The sequence below is a fragment of the Salvia hispanica genome, chromosome 5 (genome assembly GCF_023119035.1).
Source record: "Salvia hispanica cultivar TCC Black 2014 chromosome 5, UniMelb_Shisp_WGS_1.0, whole genome shotgun sequence".
Taxonomy (NCBI): Eukaryota; Viridiplantae; Streptophyta; class Magnoliopsida; order Lamiales; family Lamiaceae; genus Salvia; species Salvia hispanica.
In genome coordinates this window covers 31387134-31409544 of record NC_062969.1, presented here as the reverse complement: position 1 = coordinate 31409544, position 22411 = coordinate 31387134, and the positions used below count along the sequence as shown (strand labels likewise).

Below are 22411 nucleotides of genomic sequence, written 5' to 3'. Positions count from 1 at the left end.
GGTTTAACTGTTATGCCATGCCTATGTCTGTTTTGTTGTGATATTGTGCGTCTGATGCCCAGTTTGAGAGTTCGCTCCATTGGGCTATAGGGCTATGGATATGTTTAAACGAATTCGGGTCTGAGTAGGGCCGCAAACCCTACCAGGATGTGTACACGGTGGGATCGGGAGCCGTCCTTGCTAGTCGGCCGGTCTCGTGGGCGAAAAGTGTGGCCACACTTTCGTCGCACCATATAAATGTTGTGATTGTGGAAATTGATGAGAAAAGTGGGGAGTTGTTTGACTGGCCAGTCTATGGAAATATTTTTGTGCTACTCGTTGAATATTTATTTTGATAATTGTAAAACCTCGAGTTCACTATGGTAAGGGTGGCATAACTTATAAAATGTTTTGGCAACGAGCTCACTGAGTATTTCAAAATACTCAGCCCTGCATGTGTTTTCCTTATGTGCAGGTTGAACGACGACGAGCGGTGGCGGGTGTTGAGCATATTAATTAATTAAGATGGGTGTTTTGAACTTCAAGCGTAGTTGTGTCTTCGTACATAGCTGCACTTTCTCTTGGTCGTTTCCGCTGAATTTTTGATACACTTTAGTATTATCTGGATTTTTTTGCACTTGTTCCTTTCGGCTTAGAAGCTTTAGACTTCTTGTGGTTTTCTTGGAAATTATGTCAAACTCTTGAGATATTTGGTCGTAATTTATGGTACCTTTCTTTTACTTATTAAAGCTTCTAGGTTAAACCATTGACTTATTCCTCTGATAGTTTCTTTAAATACTTTGGTCAAACTCTTTAAATGAAACCCTAGCCTATGTTTACTTCTTTTAAATCCGTTTTGGTAGCAGTCGCCGTATTTATTGTACCATAGGGAGGCGGGCTGCTACAAAACACTTATTCATTATTCATAGAGTAATAAAACTCCAACTGGCCAGTTTTCTAAATAATAAAATCTTGTTTGAGCTCCTTTTGAGGACATTATCAAACGAGACTCACCTCGCGCACGATTCAAAATAATAGCAATCCTAGCACCGCTAGATATTAATCACCACTACCCAATTAATATATCAGGATTATTTGCGAAAAACCCGCACCATTTGATAAGTCAAAGTAGTGCATAATAAATACCGTATGCTCAATGCTAACATATGCAGATTAAGAAATACTAGTATTTTATCAAGACCTAGTCTTTCAGTAGATAGCATAAAGACACGTCTTGCTTGTTAGATCCGTTCAGTGCTATACCACTCCAATGTCATCTTATTTCAGTAAGGCTTAGAAATATGCGGACTGACATTGCAACCTTTCACGATAGGTATCCAAAGCCTATTTAGGTTGTGAAATTCTTCTTTCTCTTTTGCAAAGCATTGCATAGATTGGCCATGTTACCTTAAAGTGGAAGTCGTCCACAACCGGTCTACTAAGCAAAAGACTTAGACTTTTTTTGCTTCTTATACATTTAAATGTTTATAAAACCTTATAAATGCACAAGCAAATACAATGTAATAATATATTGATTCTATTAATGCGAAACTGCTCGAATAATACTGAATCGGGTTAAAAGTGGATTGTACAGTTTTACGTATACAAGCAAGATTCTATTCGCTCGAAATAGCTCAAATAATGTTTTTCAGTATACCAAACCTAGCAAAGACATCGTTCCAATTGGCAACACATGCATGACGAAGCAATTCAGCTTCTCAGGGCTCAAATGGGGCTCCCCTATGGACTTTCCGCCAGCGCCGTTGCAGTAATCTTTTTATGATTTTTAGCATTTTAATTATATAATTTTTAATTTTTTAAAATTTTAATTATGCAATTTTTTATTTTTTAATTTTAATTTATAATATGTTAATAGATAAGAAATAATTTAGAGATTATGATTATGGATGGCTAAGTTGAAAGAACAAATATGTTTAAAAATGTTACTCCTTCGTCCTAAAAGAGTATGCACTCTTTTCTATTTAGTTCGTACCACAATGTACTCTTTTTCTATTTAGTTCGTACCACAAGAGTATGTTTCTAATTTTGAAAAGTTCTAATTTTGAAAAGTCTTTTCTCCGGCGAGATTCATTCTTATTAACAATATTTCAATCATTTTTTTTATCGCTGTCATATTTCACTAATTGTGCATTGAAACTCGTGCCCCATCAAAAGTGCATGAATGATGAGAGTATACAAAGATGAAAAAAGTAATTAGAATTAGAATAATAATAAAGAGAAGGTATTGTCAAGTTATTGATATTTCTAAGAGAAAATATGACTTTTTTTTTCTTTTATTCCCTCCGTTACATAAGAGTATGCACTTTTTTTTAGTCGGTCACATAGAATGCGGACTTTCTAATTTTAGATTTTTTTTGTTTTAATGAGGGATCCATGCTTTACTAGCCATATTTTAATTATTATTTTTATTCTACCTTCCAATTACTTTATTAATTGTGAATTACAATATGTGAATAATAAAAAAAATGTATAGTAAAACTAGAGGGAGAGTATAAAACAATAAAAAATGATGAGCTTCGGACTTAAATTGTCAAACCCAATATATCAACTGACGTGTGCATCTATACAAATAAACGCTAATCAATTCAAATCAATTTAAAATGTGCTCTCGACAGCATATCGGAAACGCCTCAAAATCCCGGAAAGCGGCACACACTCATGCTTGCGTGTGTGTGTGAAGAGAGGTAGGAAAAGAAGGGCTAATGGAGCCTGCAGTTTTGGACAGGATAATTGACAAACTAATTGAAGTCCGATCCTCCAAGCCTGGCAAATTAGTGCAGCTCAATGAGTCTGAGATTAAGCAGCTATCCGTTGCCTCACGTCAAATTTTCATTAATCAGCCCAATCTTCTCAAACTTGAAGCCCCCATCAAAATTTGCGGTATTCTCTTCGCTTTTTTTTACTCTACAAGTACAAACCTTTTTTTTTTTTTGTTAAGTTTTTCTCTTTTGTGAGGGTTTTCTGTCTGGCTGCCTAATTAATTGGAATAGTGCTTTTAATTTTATGTCAACACTTAGTTTAGCATAATATCTTTAAGATTTTCTCTATTATTCGCATAATTCTGCTGACCAGACTGGAAATTCTAAGCGAAGCTTGTAGTGCTTCAAGAATTTTAGCTATATGTACTTGAAGTTCATTGTATTAGTGTAGCTGGATTGGTTGGCGTTGAATGAAAGGCTAACCGTTGGCACTCTTGGATATTTAACTTCAATCTAGTCTAACTGCAGCATTATGTGCCTAGTAACAAAGATAGTTTAAAATGGGCCACTCACCCCTTATCCATACCTATAAATGAGCTAGGAACATCACCGAGTCAATGTGGGACAAGATTTAAGAGTTTTAACAGTTTCCTTTCTGTTAATACTGTACTCATCGTAACATGCATGTACTCCTCGATGATGTTTTCTATATTGCTAGACCTAAGGTTTTGAGGTTTCATACTTTCCTTGATTACTTTATGATGCAACTCCAAGGCCCAAAGCTCTAGAAAAGTGACACAAACATTGTGAAATTATTTAATGGTAAGACGATTGGCATCGTCAGCTGTCATAGGAAATGGCTTTTAACATCATTAGGTTTGTAGTCTCGAATGAGCTGCTTTAGAGTGTCATGCCAGACACTAAATTTTATCGGGGATCTTGTTGGAAGACATATTGCCCCTAGACCATAGTAGGAATCTTCTGTGCTTCACACAATGACCCAGCAGCTGATAAATTTTATCACGAGGATGATTTTTTTATCATTAGTAACAGAGTTGAAGGGTGAATGAGTGTTGCAATTTGACTTCTCATATGTTACAGAATCTTAATATAAGAAAGAAAATCTGAGATACTGAGGCCATATGTTGATGCTGTAAATAGAACAGGTGCAGCTTTTGGGATCCCACGTTGAACATATGACTTATCACCCTGGTCCAATCTGTTTGTTGTATTGATGAGGGAAAGAGAAGGGCATGATGACCCAAAACAATATCTCAATTGGATTGAAGTAAGAGGGCCAGATGGTATGTTTGTATGGGAAGTTTATGTCTTGGTCGTTAGCTTACTTTGTCAACTTCGTACTGATAAAGTTCTGTTCATAAATTTAATACATTTTCAATTTTTTTTGCTGATTAAAGATTTACTTAATTGTAAGTGATTGGTTAATTAATTTCAATTATGTTAACTTGCTAGGCATGATAATGGACAAAATTTTATTTAGTAAGTGTGAACAACCAAGCGGTTCCGTGTGATGAATTTTGTTTAACTAACTAATAGTAATTTCCTTCTTATTTCAGGTGACATTCATGGGCAGTATAGTGATCTTTTAAGGCTTTTTGAGTATGGGGGTTTCCCGCCGAAATCCAATTACCTATTTTTGGGTGACTATGTAGATCGTGGGAAGCAGAGTTTAGAGACTATATGCTTATTTCTTGCATACAAAATCAAGTACCCCGAGAATTTTTTCCTTCTTAGAGGAAACCATGAATGCGCTTCTATAAATAGGATATATGGATTTTATGATGAATGCAAGCGCCGATTCAATGTTAAATTGTGGAAAGCCTTTACCGATTGCTTTAATTGGCTTCCTGTTGCTGCACTAGTCGATGACAAGATACTATGCATGCACGGGGGCCTTTCTCCAGAACTGAGTAACCTGGATCAGATTAGGAGTTTGCCCCGTCCGACTGCTATACCTGACACTGGTTTGCTTTGCGATTTGTTATGGTCAGACCCTGGTAAAGACGTTAAAGGATGGGGAATGAATGATAGGGGAGTCTCATTTACATATGGCCCTGATAAAGTCTCAGAGTTCCTGGAAAAACATGATTTGGACCTCGTCTGCCGTGCTCATCAGGTAAATCAATCTTTTCTCTGTTCTTGGCATAAGACTGTTTGCCTAACCTCTATCTTTTTCCAGGTTGTGTAGGACGGTTACGAGTTTTTTGCAGATAGGCAACTTGTAACAGTTTTCTCAGCACCAAACTACTGCGGTGAATTTGATAATGCTGGTGCAATGATGAGCGTTGATGAAAACTTAATGTGCTCTTTTCAAATTCTGAAGCCAGCCGAGAGGAAAAACAAGTTCATGATGTCTACTAAAATGTGATGGTTCACTGCATCCTACTTTTCAAGGTCAGCTCAAAATATTGCTTGTCTTTCATTTTTTAAATTGGGACTACTTGAACACTACTAGATTGGAGGTCCTTAAATCTATTTGATACTCCCTCCGACCCACTGAAGATGACCACATTCTTGAGTGGCGCGGGATTTAGAAGGAGTTGTTAGGTGGAATAAGGAGAGAGAAAAAAGGTACTCCCTCCGTCCCATTAAAGATGACCAATTTTCTTTTTTGGTTTGTCCCAACCAAGATGTCCCATTACTAAAAATGGAAACACCTTTCTCTCTACTTTATTCCCTCTCTCTTACTTTACTCTCCCCACTTCACACACAAAACAAAGTTGCATAAATTCTCGTGCCGCCCAAGGAAGGGGTCATCTTCCTTGACGGAGGGAGCAGTTGAATATTTTAATGGGGAGAGAGGGATTCATTTTCAAATATAGAAAGGAGACATCTTGAGTGGGACAAACTAAAAAGGAAATGTGGACATCTTGAATGGGACAGAGGGAGTACTAGATATAAAGAAACCACGTAGAAAGCAAAATAAACAAAAGCCTAGAGGAACGAAGTCGTTCCTAATAATTAAATATAAGGTAATCAAAGTTCTGCTATGCGCATGCTTAGTTAGACTTTTTATTCAAATAAGGCATTACATTTTATCCTTTCATTTCTTTACTTTCAACTACTTTGTGGTGAACTACCCTCCCAATATAACAAGATATCTTGATTCATATTTCACTGAAATGGTGGGATTGATGAAATTCTAGTAATGATGATAATCAATGATATATCTAGAAAACACTCATGTAAAGTAAACGCTCCATAGATTATGTTGTATTTTAATATGTGGTATTGTGGTTAATAGTGTAATACAAAAAGGTACTCCCTCCGTCCCAAGGTATTAGACCAACTTTCCCTTTTGGGATGTCCCAACATATTAGACTCATTTCCTTTTTTAGCAAAAAGCATCTATCTTATTTTATTCTCCACATACTTTTTTCTCTCTTCTCTCCCCTACTTTTTTCCTCTCTCATACTTTACTCTCTCCACTTTTACTATTTAAATATCAATTCCTTAAATCATGTGCCCAAAAGAAGTGAGTCTAATACTCCGGGACGGAGGGAGTAGTTGGTAAAGAGCAAAGCGAACATGCTGGAATGATTATGGAGTATGAAAAGAGGTCATAACACAAGTTGCGTTCTTGTTTAGCTGTTTTGCCAAGTGTTATTAAAAAGCGGCCATGGCATGGGGGATTTTTTGCTAAATGCCACCGCCACGGCATGGCGTGCCAGTGTTCTTTGCCAGCGTGACGGCCGCCATGCCCGTGTTACCATGGTGGTCATTTCTCATAAAAATTTTATTTATTTTTTTATCGACTGCCGTACCTACAACTTCCAAACCTTGTGGTGGTTTGTGGTCTACTGCCATACACTTTTAATAACATTGTGTTGTGTTAAGTTTATCATGCTCTTATGATCCATGAGTTAGTATAAGTTGCTATTCTAGGCTCTAGCCAGTCATAGCTGCTCGACACTCAAAGTGCACACATTCTCTATATTTATAGGGATCACATAGTATCAAAGCCTTAAGTAGTACTTAGTACCATCCAATGGTTGAGACTTTGCTTCTCTTTAAGATTTTAACAGATTATTAACAGTCACAGGTTTATAAGCATATCATTAACGCTTAATGTTAAAGACAAAATATGCACGATTAAATACAAACATGCACAGTAGTGAACACAAATATGCACTATGTAAATTACTTTTCTATAATGCAAACCGCATTTGTTTCTTGTTGGTGAAAGTGAAAATATCTGAAGTAGGTGTTGAGGCAATTTCCTCAAAAATTAGGAGTTGAAAAGAGGGGCTGATGGTAGAGGTTGTGGTGGTCTCTGGCGGTTGATTTGGCATTGGCAGAATTGAGAAGGGTTTGTTGCATATTGGATAAGGGAAAAAGAGATATACGTCAAAATGAGAGACCAGCATACATTAAAACAAAAAACTGCATACAATTAATTAGGACTGCGTAAACTAACATAGATATATGCATTTGCAAATATAATGATAGGGTAAAATAACTCATGCAATTTTTTTACCACACGATAAACTACACTTCTGGAAGGTATGCATTTTTTTTATATAGTTATAGCTCTGAATATATTTTCTTCAAAAAATGTGGATCCACTACGCTTCTAATATGAATCTTGTAGATTTAAGAAACATAAACACGCCCAAGACTTGTTCTTGCAAATATTCCAATAAATCCAATAATAACCAACCAAGAAATGAATCAATAAAAATGATGACAAGGAAAAGAGGATGAAGGTGTTATGAGTTACTGATTGGGACCTAGAACCTTCTCCAATAAGATGAAGACGGCCCAAAGGGTACTTTCACCAAACCAAACCAAAACCTGATGGCTCCACTAAACTAGCAAAACAAGAACTAGCAAAGCATACCTTAAACATTTAATCTTAGTCCGACAGAGATTGAATGCGCAACCACAAGTGATTTTGACATTTAATCTTAGTCCGGCAGGGATTGAATGTGCAACCACACAGGATTTTGATAAATCTTCAAAGATGAAGGATGCTCAATGTTGAGACTTTTGAACATTTACAAAATATTCAAAGCTGCCCAAGAAGAAACCCTAGATTAGTATTTCTACTTGGTTGGGAAAGAGTTCAAAAGCAAGCTGAAAATCCGAAAAGTCGTGCAAAACTGGCGAGTCGTTGGGCTTGTTATGGAATGAATCCGGCGGGTCGCCCAAAATCGGCGAGTCGCCGGGATTGCACATGGATTCCCCGAACAGAGTTGGCGAGTCGCTGGGTTCGCGATGTATACGAACTCGGCGACTCGCTGGTTTTCTGAATTTTACGACTGCGAGTCACTGAGTTCGCCAAGAGTGCGAAGTCGGCGACTCGCTGGAAATGTACGACTGCGAGTCACTGAGTTCGCAAAGAGTGCGAAGTCGGCGACTCGCTGGAAATGTACGACTCTGCTCCCACAATCCGCTCGGCTCCAACTTGACTTCAAACACGGCCTTCACTTTCGCTAGTCCGTTGCTTGAAAGTCCTCCTCTATGGCTAGACTCCATATAAGTGTGCTTAACTAGTCTTGCATCCGTCGGGCCATGGACCTAGTCCTCGGTCGGTGTAGGTCCTTCATTGGGTTTGCCACATGATGCGGGTTGGTTGGATTCGCATCAGCTTCAATCTGAAATGTCCAAATAAACACTATAAGTTGCCTAGATTAAGTACTATATTATACCTAAGGGTTGGGATCTATTGGATCCCTTCGTTATATAGTATCTATCGCATAAGAGTATGTTCACTAAAGACAAAGGGTATAGATTTTGTTGTAAATAAGTAAAAAAAAGGTAGAATTAAAAATATACTCCCTCCGTCCCATAAAAGATGTCTCACTTTCCTTTTTAGTTTGTCCTATAAAAGATGTTACATTCCATTTTTCAAAAATTCTCTATCACATTAATATAAATATTACTCCCTCCGTCCCAAGGTAGTTGAGTCATTTCCTTTTTTGGTTAAAGCTTTATTTCCTCTCTTACTTTACTCTCTCCACTTTAACTAGTAACAAATCAATTTCTTAAATCTCGTGCCCAAAAGAAATCCCCCAACTACCTTGGGACGGAGGGAGTATATAATCTCTCTCCACTTAAAACAAAACAAAATCTCCTAAAATCCCGTGCCGTCCTACAAGTATGACATCTTTTGTGAGACGGAGGGAGTAAATGGTAGTTTTACGAAAGGAATCGGCTAGCTCTTGTCTTCTTATATTCCATTCTTGTCCTAAGATGATGTGGTTTGCCTGGCTACAAAACAAAAACAATTTCCTTTGCTTGTTCTCCCATATCAGGATCAAACACATCTACTTTACACACCCAAATGTGGCACAAGTTCTAGTAAAATTTAGGTTGTATGTATTGAGAGTGGGAGTGGGAAGTTTGTTATGTTACTAAATGTAGATAATGGTGGCCCGTATTTGTTTTTTTGCAAATAAGTGTAATGTGGCCAAATGTAAAGGAATTATGTCCAAAAGTATAAAGTCAAGGGGACACTCCAAAATGACAAAGTGCCCACTATTTTGTGGGATGGAGGGAGTGCATTTCTCAAAATAGTACATCAAATTCTTCAATACGTTTATTTATCAATTTCTTCTTCCTAAAACACATAAAAGTTGTCTGACATTACTAAGGTGGATCATTACTGTGGACTTGTTTGTAGTTTTGGTTTCATTGTTTAGGTTATGGCATTATGCCAACCATATCTTATTTGACATTATTAGAAGTGCAGAGGCAACTATGTTTTCAATGTCTCTCCTTGCATTCCTTCAGAGTCAAAAACTAAATGCTAGGAGATGTCTTTTCGATGAATTAATATGTATGTACTATGTTGACTGGCTCACCCTATTTATCATCTCAATATCTTAGGGTGCATACTCTTTGATAGAAAATGGTGGAAGATATCTACTTTATCGTTTTTTAATTACATGTTCTATAAGAAGGATAATTTTCATCGGACAGGATGAAAAAGTTTTCCGGGCAGCCCTTTGCCCACCTTTTTACTTCAGTTCACGACAATATTATCTTGGGATATTGATGTGATAGCATTTTCCCATTTCACTCTAGTGAGTGTGATATACTAGTATCTGATATAGGAATAACTTTTCTTTTCTATCCTAGAGAACATGGTATTAACAAAGGTGGAGACCAAACAAATGTGATAAAATTCTCCCTTTTTTGTATTCCTCATTTTCTCATGGTCAATGTTCAACAAAAGAGAATGCACCTTCAAGGTTGTAGAGTTTTAGTTGAAGTCTGTTTTCAAGAAATTTCTTGACATAATTAGAGTCTGGCTTGAAAATTTTAAAATGATCGATTCGTAATACTACTATCTACTAACTATGTGCTGCATTTCATGTCTTAATTGCTGCAGGTATTAGTCTTGGATTTGTAGAAGTGAGAAGTCACAGCTGCGCCTGCCTATATCTCCCCCATCAAGAGGGAGCTTTTTCATTTTTCTCTCTCAAACTCTAGTAAGGCTGTATTTACTAGCGCAGCTTCAGGGGTGGATCAGCTGTAGATAAAGATTGCGGAACTCAGTGTTAGCAAATCATAAGGGGCCGGCCGATTTACTTGGAAACCTTATTTGTCTAGATTTTAACTGTACGCGTACATGGATTGAACTGTGTTTTACTAGTTTAATGGTAGGGATGATTATGTGAACTAGTCATATTCCTGTATTGTTTGTTGATAAATTGGATTAATGTTAGATGCTTCTTTTCTTTGTTTGGAGTTTGTGAATGGGGAAATTGGATGTTGGAATGCCCTTAAGCAACAATTCTACATCATTTGAGAATTTGTTTGTGGTTGAGATTTTGTGATCTGTGTGTGTATAGACAAGATGCTGCCATATAGTCTTGATATCATCAAATAAGTGATTGAGATTTGCAGCCATTATAAGTTATACTCCCTCTGTTCCAAGTTATGTGCACTGCATTCCATTTCAGATCATCTCAATCTATTTACATCATTTTCTTGTTTGACAAAGTTTTACAGGGTCTTGTTAATTACTACTACTTCCTTAGCCCACAATGTTGTAGAGGCGGAAAGAGATAGTAAATAAGAGAAAAGAAATAGGTTTTTTTGCCAAAACAAAAATGACTAAGCTACAGAACGTGACTCAATAAAGAATACGACCCAATTACAATGGGACGAGGGACGGAGAGAGTACAATTTATTTGTTAATACAAGTCCTTTTGAAGTTGAAGCTAATACTTAATTCCACTGTGGGATGGTATAAAGCAACCTTGTGTGTGTCAGAAGAGGAATATTGGTGCCTACCGTAGAGCTTATTTACTTCATGTGACAAATTAGTTTTAATAATAAAAATATATGGTTGAAAGTTCATTAAATATGTATTCTATAACTTAAAACAAATGGTTTGTCTTTTGTCTGCATATTGTCTTCTCTATATCTAGACATTATGTTGGTCGTGAGAATTATTCATTCAACCAATTAAATTTTTATAAATTCTTGTAGTTTAAGAATTGCGAATTGAAAAAAGTGGCGATAATTCGGCCCATCGTTTATTCCCTACCTCCCATGTTATAAAAAAGAAAAACATGTACGGATTTAGAGAAAAAAACACTAGGAGTATAATTATATGTTTTGAGAAAAATGTGCATGCATGCATTGAATTTGATGGAATATATTTGATATAAAAAAAAAAAGAGGTACGCAATGCATGGATCATAAGATGTGGAACTGGTGATCGTTGACATCAAAATATGAATTCGGCGAAGGTGGTGGCAGCGAGCTGTGGAGACACCGTGAAAGTGTTGGATATTTCTGAGAATGAGTGCGCACTCACCTATTCTCCATCTCCTGGCTCCACAGTCAATTCTCTCAACTGGAACCACAACAGTCAGTTACTACTAACCCTAACCCTAACCCCATTTCATCACTTTTGGATATAATATATTAATTTCTGGTTTTTTTGGTAGATATGGTATTGGCGAGTGCAGGGGATGATGGTAAAGTATCATTTTGGAGGAGGAATGGGACTAGATTGTGGGTCGTCCCTTCCATAAATGATGGTGGAGGAATTGTTGAGGTTCCTACTTTTTTTTTTCTTTCTTTTATTCGTCAATTCAACATGCATTTACAATTAAATTATTATATACATGGTGATTGATTGCTTAATCATAGAACTCATTGAAATGGTACATGGATTTAGCTTCTTTATACGATGGAGTTTGGTTAATTTTTGGATGATTTGAGTTTTATATAACAAGAATTATCAATCTATGATGTTTGAATCAATTCTCAAAAGTTTCTGCCTTAGGGGAGGGAAGGTGAAACATGCATAAAGATAATGAGTATTTAGACTTACATGGAAGGTTTCCATGCATAGGAATATCATGCATCAATAGTCATAACTGAAGGATGTGCCCATTCATTTTAATAGTCTCTTTATGTCAAAAGAGTGTCCTTTCATTTCAATATATCAAGATACATGTTCTTATCTATGTATCTAAGTGACTGTTGGAACAATTTAAGGAGTGTCCATCTCTTATTGTTAGGACTGACCGGAAAATATGTGAAAAGAGTATAGTTATTTCGCAAAATTTGTCTTGAATATTTCAATTGATCACGCCCAACTCTTTTGCTTTCAACAATTGGTATTAGCCTCGTTAACTTGGGCAAATATTTGTATCACGTATCAATTATGTCGCAACGTAGGCTATATTTGAATCACTGAATCATCCTTGATTGAACTACCGGAGATTGTTCAAACATTGTTTGAGGTAATGGAAGCGATGCGGCCAATTTTGAAAACACCAAAGGGGGAGAGGAAGAGAGAAACGATAGAAAACAATCGGAACTCATTTGAACCTTCACATGAAGAATATGAGGAAGAAAACGAATGAGAAGTACCACCTTCATCTCATTCAAGATGTCCACATATTTAAATGGCACGAGATTTTAGGTGTAGTAGTTGAGTATGATAAAGTAGAATGAAAAAAGGCGATTAAATATTTTAACAATGAGAGAGGAGAGAGAGATTTGTTTCCAAATATGGAAAGTGGACATCTAAATTAAAAAGAGAAGGTGGACATTTGAGTGGACAAATTAAAAAGGAAAGATGGACATCTTGAGTCAGACGGAGGGAGTAGTAAATACACATATAAATAGGCGTGCTACAAAGATTCAGTACAACGAAACTTGAGGAGTCTAATGACGCCTTTTTTTAGGCTCAAGCTCAAACGAACTGTTAGTTTTCGTTCTTATCTCATCGAATTTAAGGGATTGGTCAATTGTGTACCACATTGTATAGATAAGGCTCTACAAGGGGCCTTTATGATATAAGCCAAGGAAGACCTTGCTAAAGAAGTGCGGTTCTTTCTGCCCCAAACGTTAGAACAAGCTATCGAATTAGCAAAGCATGCAACGAGAAAGCTAAGACTTGACGCACATGACATATGTCGGCCAAGACTCAGGAGAGGATAGTAAATTCGATACCAGCAGCTACGATGGGATCAACAACCCAACCCTCAACTGTTGCAAATTCGACCTAGCAAAGAAATTGACGTGGACAGAGATGCAACCAAACGACAGAAAAACATGTGCTTCAATTGTGATGAACCTTTCACATGACTACATGGACTACATGAGGTCACACATGCAAACTTGCACAAGCTTTCCTCATTGAAGATAGAATCAAAGAGTATGATTCAGGCTAGATATATAATGCAACAAAAATATATAGTATGTGCAAAGAAATTTGTGAAATATATAAATGTTTTTTTCGATTTACAGGCAATAGTCTACTTCAAAACTGATTAAGTCATCCTCACGTGCATCTACCTATGGGTGGGAAAACGAGATGAAGAGGTAAGGATGGGGAACCTACTATCCCTTTGAATGCACTCATGGGTGGAATTATATGGAAATCAATGACAATGACTTGGAGCATCAACAAAGAAACAATTCATCATCGAGGTTAATAAGGACATGAGAGTAGAAGAGTTTGTTGTCGAAGTTTGGGTCTATCTCGAGCGTCGCCATCATCGACAACGGACAATTTTTTGACGCGGCGAGTAAATTCTACGTGTCATTCGAGGTGTTAAGACGGATTGTGTCGGTTGCATATGACTTGGATCTATCTTAAATGAGTCGCGTACACCCGATATTCCATGTTTCGTTGTTACAACGACGTATAGGAGATAAAGTGGAATATGTCCCTATGACGTGGTTGACATTCGGTAATTTAGCCTGAGAAAGAGTTAGTTGCATGTTTGGTATTGGGCAAGCCTCAAGCATAAGTTTTGAACAAGTAGAAATATTTAAACGTAGAAGATGTTATGTAGGAGATTGTTGATAATATTAAGAATTGATTTTTGTAGCTCCAACTTGAGGGCAAGTTGGTTCTTGAAGGGGGAAGGATGATGAGTCCGTAGTAATCCGTAGGAGCATAACAGAGAATACCTACATGGAAGGTGGCCATAAAGAAATATCAAGCATCAAGAGTTATAATTAAAAGGTTGTCTAGTGATGAGTTGTCCATTCATTTTTATAGTGTCTTTATATAAATAATGTGTCCTAAGTGACTCCTAGAACATTAAAAAGAAGTGCCCATATCTTATTGTTGGAACTTACAAAAATATTATGAAAATAGTATAGCTATTTGGCTAAACTTGTGTTAAGCATATTTGCTTTGAATAATTGATTGTGAAGAACTATGATATGATGTTGTTGTGGATTGTATTGTCAAGTTGTGTAAGCTTGAGCTTGAAACTAGCAATTATTTCAACATTAATTTAATGAGGATGTAGATTGCATATCGTGGATAACTATGGATATGCTATCAGACCTGAACTTTAAGTTTGTGCAGTCGATATCAAGTATCAACTTTTGCAACAAAGGGTCTCGATATCTATGCTCTGGTGGAACTGGTCAAGTTGTAAGAGTATGGGATTTGCAGAGCAAACGTTGTATCAAATGGTTGAAAGGGCATACGGATACCATAACCTGTGTAATGTGCAACTGTAAAGACGAGCATGTTGCTTCTGTTAGCCGTAAAGGAGAAGTTATCGTGCACAGCCTTTTTTCCGGGGCTAAGGCCTCTAATCTCAAGGATCCTCATGGACAGGTTGCTTACTATTTTGAATCAATTTCTAGGCCAATTCTTTTGGTCTTATCTCTTCTAACAATTAAGAATATTACAAGGTCTTGGAGGCACTTGATTATTCTCGGATTTCTAGGCACCTTTTAGTTACGGCTGGTGATGAAGGATCCATACACTTGTGGGATACTACTGCCCACAGTCCAAAGGTTTGCATAGTTATAACTATAACCAATATGGATATGGTTTTTCAAAAGTCAATTTCTGTAATGCTTCATTCTACAGGTTTCTTGGTGGAAGCAGCATGGTGCACCGACCGCGGGAGTTGCATTTTCACCAACCAACGACAAGGTATATATATTCGTGTCGAATATTCACAAGTGAGACTATTGCTGAACATGGCTGTGATGATTAGTTTATGGGTTTGGACAGATAATTGGTAGCGTTGGTCTAGATATGAAGTTATACACTTTTGACACAGGGTCAAAGAAGCCATCCTCTTGCATACATCATGAGGCTCCATTCTGTTCATTAGCATACTCTTATGATGGACTAAGCTTAGCAGCTGCTACGACCACCGGTCAGGTTGTACTCTATGATGTTCGGGCGAAGCCTCAACCACTAACTGTTGTAGATGCGTATGCCTATGCCTATGAGGTGATTGATTCATAAGAGTAACTTTTATACATACTACATTTGTATTAAAGATCCAAACCTTCAGCAGCATCAGGCCATCACAAGTATCTGCTGGGAGAGGTCAAAACCTGTAACCTTCAACAAAAGCAGTTGCACAGATGAGACGGTTCTTCTTGCTGGTGATGTAGGGGACATTATCATTATGCCTGACCCGCTTCCATCTACTACACAACCTCGTTCGAGCGGCTCGTTAGTTAATCCAACTCTGGCAAGATTACATGCACCTCATAATAATTTTAGGGATGATATGGAGGTGTTTTCTCCCATTGTTGAAGTTCAATCTTTTGATAAATTATGGGAGACTCATGCTTCTCCGGAGAAAAATATTATACCTTCTCGGAGGTTTGGCCTTTCAGGGGAAGCAGCCGATCATGAGAATCCAATTTCCAACACAACAGTATCCAAACAGGTTTATATCCCTATCTTTGAAGTAAGAGTCGATGAACATTAGGAGTAGAAATTAGATAATCCTCCTATCGTATGTTGCAGGTGGAGAGTAGGTTGTCGGAATCCAGTTCTAACCTGGCAGCCGTACGTAATAGCAGTGGTGGTCCACGTAAAGGGTGGGGAGGTGAGAGAGCACTAGAGAAATTCATCCACCGACGTCAGTCCACCAAAATAGCAACTTCTCGTTTTGCAAAGCCAATAGGGCTAATGCCTAGTCTTCACGGCAAAGAAACTTCCAAAAGCATCAATGGCCAAGAAAATACTACTCCTACTAGTGAACCAAGATCCTCCCCTTATGCCTCGCCTAAATCCAAGAAAACTGGGTCAGAAACTAGGGAAGACATTCTCAATAACCTCTTGTCAAACTCTCAACCACCAACACCAACCACTCCAAAAGTAAGTAACAAATTCAGCATTTTCAGGATTACACATGAATTCAATCTGTTTCAAATAACTGACTTGATGGCAGGGAGGAGATGATCAGATGTTACACAAGATTTCTTTACAGTCAAACTCTTCTATAGATGAAGAAACTCTAGCTTCATTTCGAGAATCTATTCACGGAGATATGCAAAATCTTCACTTAGAAATACTTAGGCAATTCCACGTGCAAGAGGTAAGTATGTTCCTTGTGTTACTTTATTTGAACGTGCAACTGGTTTTTCAAGTTTGGAGATGATTTTGCAGATGGGAATGTCAAGCGTCATGAGATTAATCCTCGAAAATCAGGCTGAGATAATGCAAGAAATCCAATCACTTCGAGAGCAAATACAACATTTCCATCATTTACTGTGAAATCCTCCAATGGTTAACTAGTCAGAATTGGTTCGTTTTTTTTCTAAGAGCAACATGGACAAACCCGGACGTTCTTCAATTATAGCAACGTTGATATAGGTAGCAGCGTTATTTGGGTGAGAAGGGCCGCAAGTTAGATGCAGGAGATATAATGCATAGTTGACATCTGAAAAAGTAAAACAAAAAATAAGTACCTCTCCAGTTAGAAGAAATAATTTAGGATATCCAGAAACTCAATGTTTTAGCTCTTGAATGTTCCCTTGTTCTAATTTGTGGTGATATGTAGGCATACACAATAGTAGAAGACAGCTAAACCTCCAGAGCTCTTCATTGTGTCTGGATGACCGAGCTCTCTTTCATTGATATCTAAAGCTTTTTATGTTATAAACATATGATAAAACAATCAGATCGCAAGTTCACTTACAAATTAAAAAGCGCGAAACATAATTCAGCAAAAGAATGGGCGGTTTTTTCTGAGCTGCTGAAGCATGCCCTTTTCTGCGAGCTTGGCTCAAATTTTTGCATATACTGTTAAAACAGTATCATGATTTAAAAGCTAAGCAAAAACTCTTCATTTTTGTAGATTGCCTGATTAAAATCCCCAGTGACAGACCACAGACTATATGCCCCTGGTGTCATTCGGTGATAAGGACCACAGACAAAAACCGGTTCCGCAAGTGCCTTCAAAAGATAAAATAAATGTTCATCATACTCTTTTCTCTCATTCCCTAACGTAGTTTTACCATTATCGAATCGATATCTATCAGGGTATTAACTTTCCATAATTAACAGCATCCTCCAATTTTCCCTTATCCAAGGAAGTCTTGGATGATTCCAAAAGTGTAGCAGATGAGCAAGCAACATGCAATGCTATGAGAACAACTTGAAACATATGAAGAAACATTTTCCATTTCAAATGATCATGAAAAGCAGACTTTATAAACAGCCTCCATGTTGATTATATCCATATCATAGTCTCTTGGAACAAGTTCAAGTCCAACCTGGAGTAAGAAATATAGCAGAGTATGCAGTGGAAAGCAATTAAGTGCTGAATCATTTTCTTCAAGTGTCTTAAATGGTTATTTTGTCCTACGAGGCTTAAACAATTACTTAATTTGTGATTTGGAACAGTAATAAAGCGCCAAAACAAAGTTCAGTTCTAATAATAATAAATCAAAGAAAGGAATCAGAATGATTTATAGAAAAATACAAACAATATGTTTTGTTGAAGATATCACTTCACTTACTCTTTAAATAACCATTATTCCACTTTATATTTCCTCAATCTCAAAATAATCACTACAAAATTTTTCTTCTAAAATATCAAAACCATGCAAAGATTTATACTTTTCCCAGTTTCACACCCCCAAGACGCACACAGAGAAACATATTAACACCAGTTAATATTGCAATTGACATTTGTTTCACAAAACTGCCAAAATTTTCAAGAATGTATAACTTCTAAGTGGAGCAGATTATGAGTTTTCATATGCAAAGTCTGTTAGGATTAAGAGTCATAAATATCTTACATGAAAACAGAAAATCTTGAAATACCAAAGATGAAATCAAGAATTAGATTCTAAAATCACATTGAAACTCATACCGAAGCTATGATACAAACAGTTAGACTGATGAACCATGTAGCCTTCCATGTTGAAGCTCAACGAGCCTGCTGAAAACCCGAGAACAGTGGATCTCCAAAGCTCTCAAAAAACAGTAACTCCCAACATTCATATATATGCAGTTCCAAAATTTAAGCATCAAACTGATACATAGATACATTAGAGTTGACCATTATAGCGACGAATATCTAAAACTTGTGACAGTTCGATATACCGTAAATTTCATGACAGAGGAAGATATGAAGAAATGTTAAAGCAGCTATGCAGTGTCTTGAACGAAGACAGGGAACATAACAAGGCTATAAATCTACTGTTACAGAACTAGTGAGTTGTAAATGGCCAGTCAGTTCTGCTATTCCATTTACACTCACTTCGCACTTTATTTTCTTATTTTAATTGTAATCATAATTCCTTCTTCTTGCCTCTGTCCTCTAATTTATCCACTCTATTTTCTTTATGAATTTTGTTTGGAAAGTGGACATGAATTCATCATCACCAAGTATAATCCAGTCATATTTGAAGTACTTAGACAAAGTAGAAGATCTGAGAAGTCAAGTTGGTCAACCCAAAAGTGATGAAAGTGACGATAAAGTGTAGCTCAGTTAGTAGTTAGTAGCTTCTTGATACAAACCAAACGGGAGAATTCAAGTATACAGTTTCAATTGTAACTGACAAACATGTCCGTGTGATTTGAGAAATTGTGAGAATAACACATGATTACAATTCAAAGAGCAATAATTTCATTTGAGAAACAGGCACTGTTTTCCATCAGAATAATTTGATTCTATTGGAACTAAAAGAAGTGAAATAGAGAGTCCCAAAAAAAGAATTAAAGAGTATTACAATTATCAATCATGCCCTAAACTTCTTCGATCCAGAAACTTGTATTGAAAAGTTTAAGTTCTCCTACAACAAGCTCACAGAGAAATGCTGCAGATGTTTGTGCCAACAGCCAAGTACAAGTACCGGATAAATAGACCGCTGATACTGTTAAATAGTTGTACCTCAACTGCTGCAAAGAGCTTCTTGTGAAGGCCGGTTAACGATGTTGGGCTTTCCAGACAGGAAAAACGAAGGCCGACTACAGCATCTGAGAAGTTAGTATTCTGGAATTATCTACAAAGCCAGAACACCCCGAGAGCAATTCTGCAAGTCTTTCCTTAAGATTCTGAGAAAGCTTATCACATCTAGTTAACACTTCTAACGACTTAACAACGCCTTTCCTAAGAAGTGTATGCAAAGAAGATGATATTCCACGAAGCACAATCTCCTTCCTCTCAAGATCATAATTATCCAATAAAAGAAACAGAAACTCAAGCAGAGAATTTGTAATGTCAATATATTCAGGGATAGAATGCACCATCAGCAAAAGTGCAGGCTCGATATCCATAACACTATCTAACTTTTCATTGAAGAACAGCCAATCATAAAATAACGCAAGCTTCATATTTGCTGCAATGTAGTTTTTCATGCAGGACTTCAGTAACCAACCTATCACAGCCCATCTCTGGATGATACCTGAATGAATAATATCATTAGATGGATGGTGAGCACAGCATATAAACCTCACTATATCAATCAAGACTGCATTTTTCTCAGGTGCACTGAGAAACTTCTTTGTAAACCAATCCTGATACCTCAATTGGCTACCATGTTCCACATGAGTCAGCAAAAACCTCAACTGAGACTCCATTTGTGGACTCACCGTAAGCAAAAAAAACCATTTTGGAGTCTTTGTATAATACAACATTGATATATCCAAAAACTCACCAACTCCAAAAACGCTAGGTGCATACAACAAGTCCCTCCATATGGCCCGAAACTCCGGAACATGAACCAAATCCTGCAAAAGCCTAACAAGATCCCTCCCAATCCTCAAACACAAGCCGAATTTCTCCCTTAACATCTTCACACAAAAATCCTTCTCCAATTTGATTAAAGATTCAAACTTTGGAGCATTCGATATCGATACCCTGCAGTGATCAGACAGCAACCTCAGAAACACATACAAAGCAGCAGTCAAACCCGATGAGCCTTCTTGAAGAAGGCAATCCCATTTGCTGGAGAAAAGGGTGACCATTTCGTAACACAACCACAGATTCTCCTCACTAGAATCCCCAGCAACAATCTGCCGCAGAAGGGCCACCAGTAAATCAGTAAACCCAACCGCTGCCACATCAACCATCTCCCGGATAATCCAAAGAAGCTGCCTTTTTGCAGAATCGACCAACTTCCCATATATATCATTCACAATTATAACAAGAATGCTGGTGAAGTAGCCGTATCCATCAGTTATAACACCGTGTAAATGCTTAATGTGGATTTTACGGAGGTGGGGTTCGGATAAGATAGCGTAGAGAATGGCTTTGTTGAGCAGCGAGTACTGTTCTTGAGTTGGGATAGTGAGAGGAAAAGGGGGCCTAAGCTGAGGCTCGAGACAATAGAATGTCTGGCGTAGTGTGATCTCGAGCGAGCTCTCCGCCTCGTAAGGCGGTCTTACCGTTAATTTTGACGTCATCTCGTCGTGCCTGTTCCCGACATGATTTATGGTCCCAACGCCAGCACCACACTGAATTGGAACTGCATACAAGTTCAATAAACAGATAGGGTTAAAAGGAAAACTGTCTGAGATGAGGTAATTAATAATCAGAGCAAGAGGACAAAATCAAAACCATAACACTATAACGAATTGAGAAAAAAATCCAATCTTGATAGGGAAGAATGGGGTATTGGGATTGCTTTGTTGAATTTAGGGAAAGAAAGCATAAAATAATCTGCATTAACCATGAACAAACTAACCAAGAATCAAACTCCAATCAAGATTCACACAAATGAAATCAGGAACCAATCACTCGCCAAAAATCAGCTCGGATTGAGAAAAAAAAAATCCAATCTTGATAGGTAAGAATGGGGTATTGGGATTGCTTAGTTGAATTTAGGGGAAATGGGGAGAAGGGATGGTGACAATAATAATGAAAGAGAGAGGGATGAGTGAGAAAGAAAGGAAACAGGAATCTATCAATTGGAGCAATCTATCAAGCAGTTGGTGGGCAGAAGGCGAGGAGCTGATTGCAGAGGCGAGGCCGCGGGGATGAGGCGTCAGGCTGAGTCGGCGGTGAGGGCATCTCCAACGGTAACACGAAAAATTGAGAAAAGAATCACATCGAACCATGCTCCAAAACCCATCGCAAATCCCCCAATTTTTACGTGTTTGAACAGTGATACCCTATTTTTGGGTCGGTTCTTTTCACATGTTACAAGGTCAATTCTTTCTGGATATTGAAAAGTGGGGATAGAACTTAGAAGGGAGAAGAAAATTTCTGAAACTCACCTGGTGGCGGGAAGAAGAGATGAACGCTGCTCACTGTACACGGTTACTACTAGTATATCCCTTGGCGTTAGCGCTGCTGACGACATTCATACTATACTTCGTGCAAGATGTGAATAAAAATTATTTTAGATACTCGTGTCTTTATATTCAAAAGTTTTATACCAACTCGTTGGGATAGAAAAAGTATAATTTTTAAAAATATATATTTAATAAGTTAAATAAAAAAATTGAAATTGACAAAAAAGAAAGATAAATATAAAAAAGAACAAATAAAATTTGAGAATAACTAATGCACAAAATAAATGTAAAAACTTGTATTGGGTTAATAATGCTTGAAATTTTCATATCAACACAAATTTCTAGTATAAAATATAAAACAAACCATTAATTAATTTTTATACAATTAAACTCAAGAATATATTTAAATTTATTATTGGGTTTATCACTTGATAAATAACTATTTATAAATATGAAGGAGTAGTAAAATTAATAGTAGCATACTAGCATTGATAATATCCTACCAACAACCCAAAGAATAAATAAAATGAAATCGTATATAGGACCAAAATAAACTACTACTACCTTTCTATTTGTGATATTAAATTCACACCACTTTTAGAATATGAGATCAAAGCAAGTGAATTTTTCATTTTAGGGAATTTTTGTATTTTCTCTTCTTTGCTTATTCTTTCCCATATAAAATACAATAATCGATCAAAATAGCTGGTCAATTCTTGTAATTTATGAGGAATGAGAATAAAAAAAACAACAT

At 37.0% G+C, this 22411-nt stretch overlaps 2 protein-coding genes and 1 pseudogene across 4 annotated transcripts; 2 read left to right on the top strand and 1 right to left on the bottom strand.

Annotated features, from left to right (window-relative positions):
• Positions 1-2591: 2591 nt before the first annotated feature.
• Positions 2592-10412, top strand: LOC125186424 (annotated as a pseudogene).
• A 998-nt stretch (positions 10413-11410) lies between these two features.
• LOC125189839 (protein NEDD1-like) lies at positions 11411-17023 on the top strand. The gene is made up of 10 exons (XM_048087067.1): positions 11411-11546; positions 11627-11736; positions 14518-14775; positions 14853-14957; positions 15034-15099; positions 15181-15396; positions 15473-15853; positions 15934-16287; positions 16361-16507; positions 16579-17023. Exons 1-10 carry the CDS (start codon positions 11411-11413, stop codon positions 16684-16686), a joined length of 1881 nt encoding a protein of 626 aa, XP_047943024.1. The 3' UTR covers positions 16687-17023.
• A 2012-nt stretch (positions 17024-19035) lies between these two features.
• LOC125188874 (integrator complex subunit 3) lies at positions 19036-21757 on the bottom strand. 3 transcript variants are annotated; one of them, XM_048085942.1, is made up of 2 exons: positions 21640-21757; positions 19036-20888 (listed from the first exon to the last, which is right to left on the bottom strand). In XM_048085942.1, the coding sequence occupies exon 2, from the start codon at positions 20824-20826 to the stop codon at positions 19390-19392; it is 1437 nt and encodes a 478-aa protein (XP_047941899.1). In that variant the 5' UTR covers positions 20827-20888; positions 21640-21757; the 3' UTR covers positions 19036-19389. The 3 variants fall into 3 exon arrangements, with proteins under 3 accessions (XP_047941899.1, XP_047941901.1, XP_047941900.1); XM_048085944.1 differs by lacking the exon at positions 21640-21757 and adding an exon at positions 21108-21611; XM_048085943.1 differs by lacking the exon at positions 21640-21757 and adding an exon at positions 21165-21611.
• Between the last annotated feature and the right edge of the window lie 654 nt (positions 21758-22411).

What these genes read in the sequence shown, in the direction of transcription:
- LOC125189839 (XM_048087067.1), top strand. Translation starts at nt 11,411, where the DNA reads ATGAATTCGGCGAAGGTGGTGGCAGCGAGCTGTGGAGACACCGTGAAA. An exon ending in TCAAGGATCCTCATGGACAG is followed by an intron (nt 14,776 to 14,852) that starts GTTGCTTACTAT and finishes GAATATTACAAG; the next exon opens with GTCTTGGAGGCACTTGATTA. An exon ending in TTGTAGATGCGTATGCCTAT is followed by an intron (nt 15,397 to 15,472) that starts GCCTATGAGGTG and finishes AACCTTCAGCAG; the next exon opens with CATCAGGCCATCACAAGTAT.
- LOC125188874 (XM_048085942.1), bottom strand. Translation starts at nt 20,826, where the DNA reads ATGACGTCAAAATTAACGGTAAGACCGCCTTACGAGGCGGAGAGCTCG.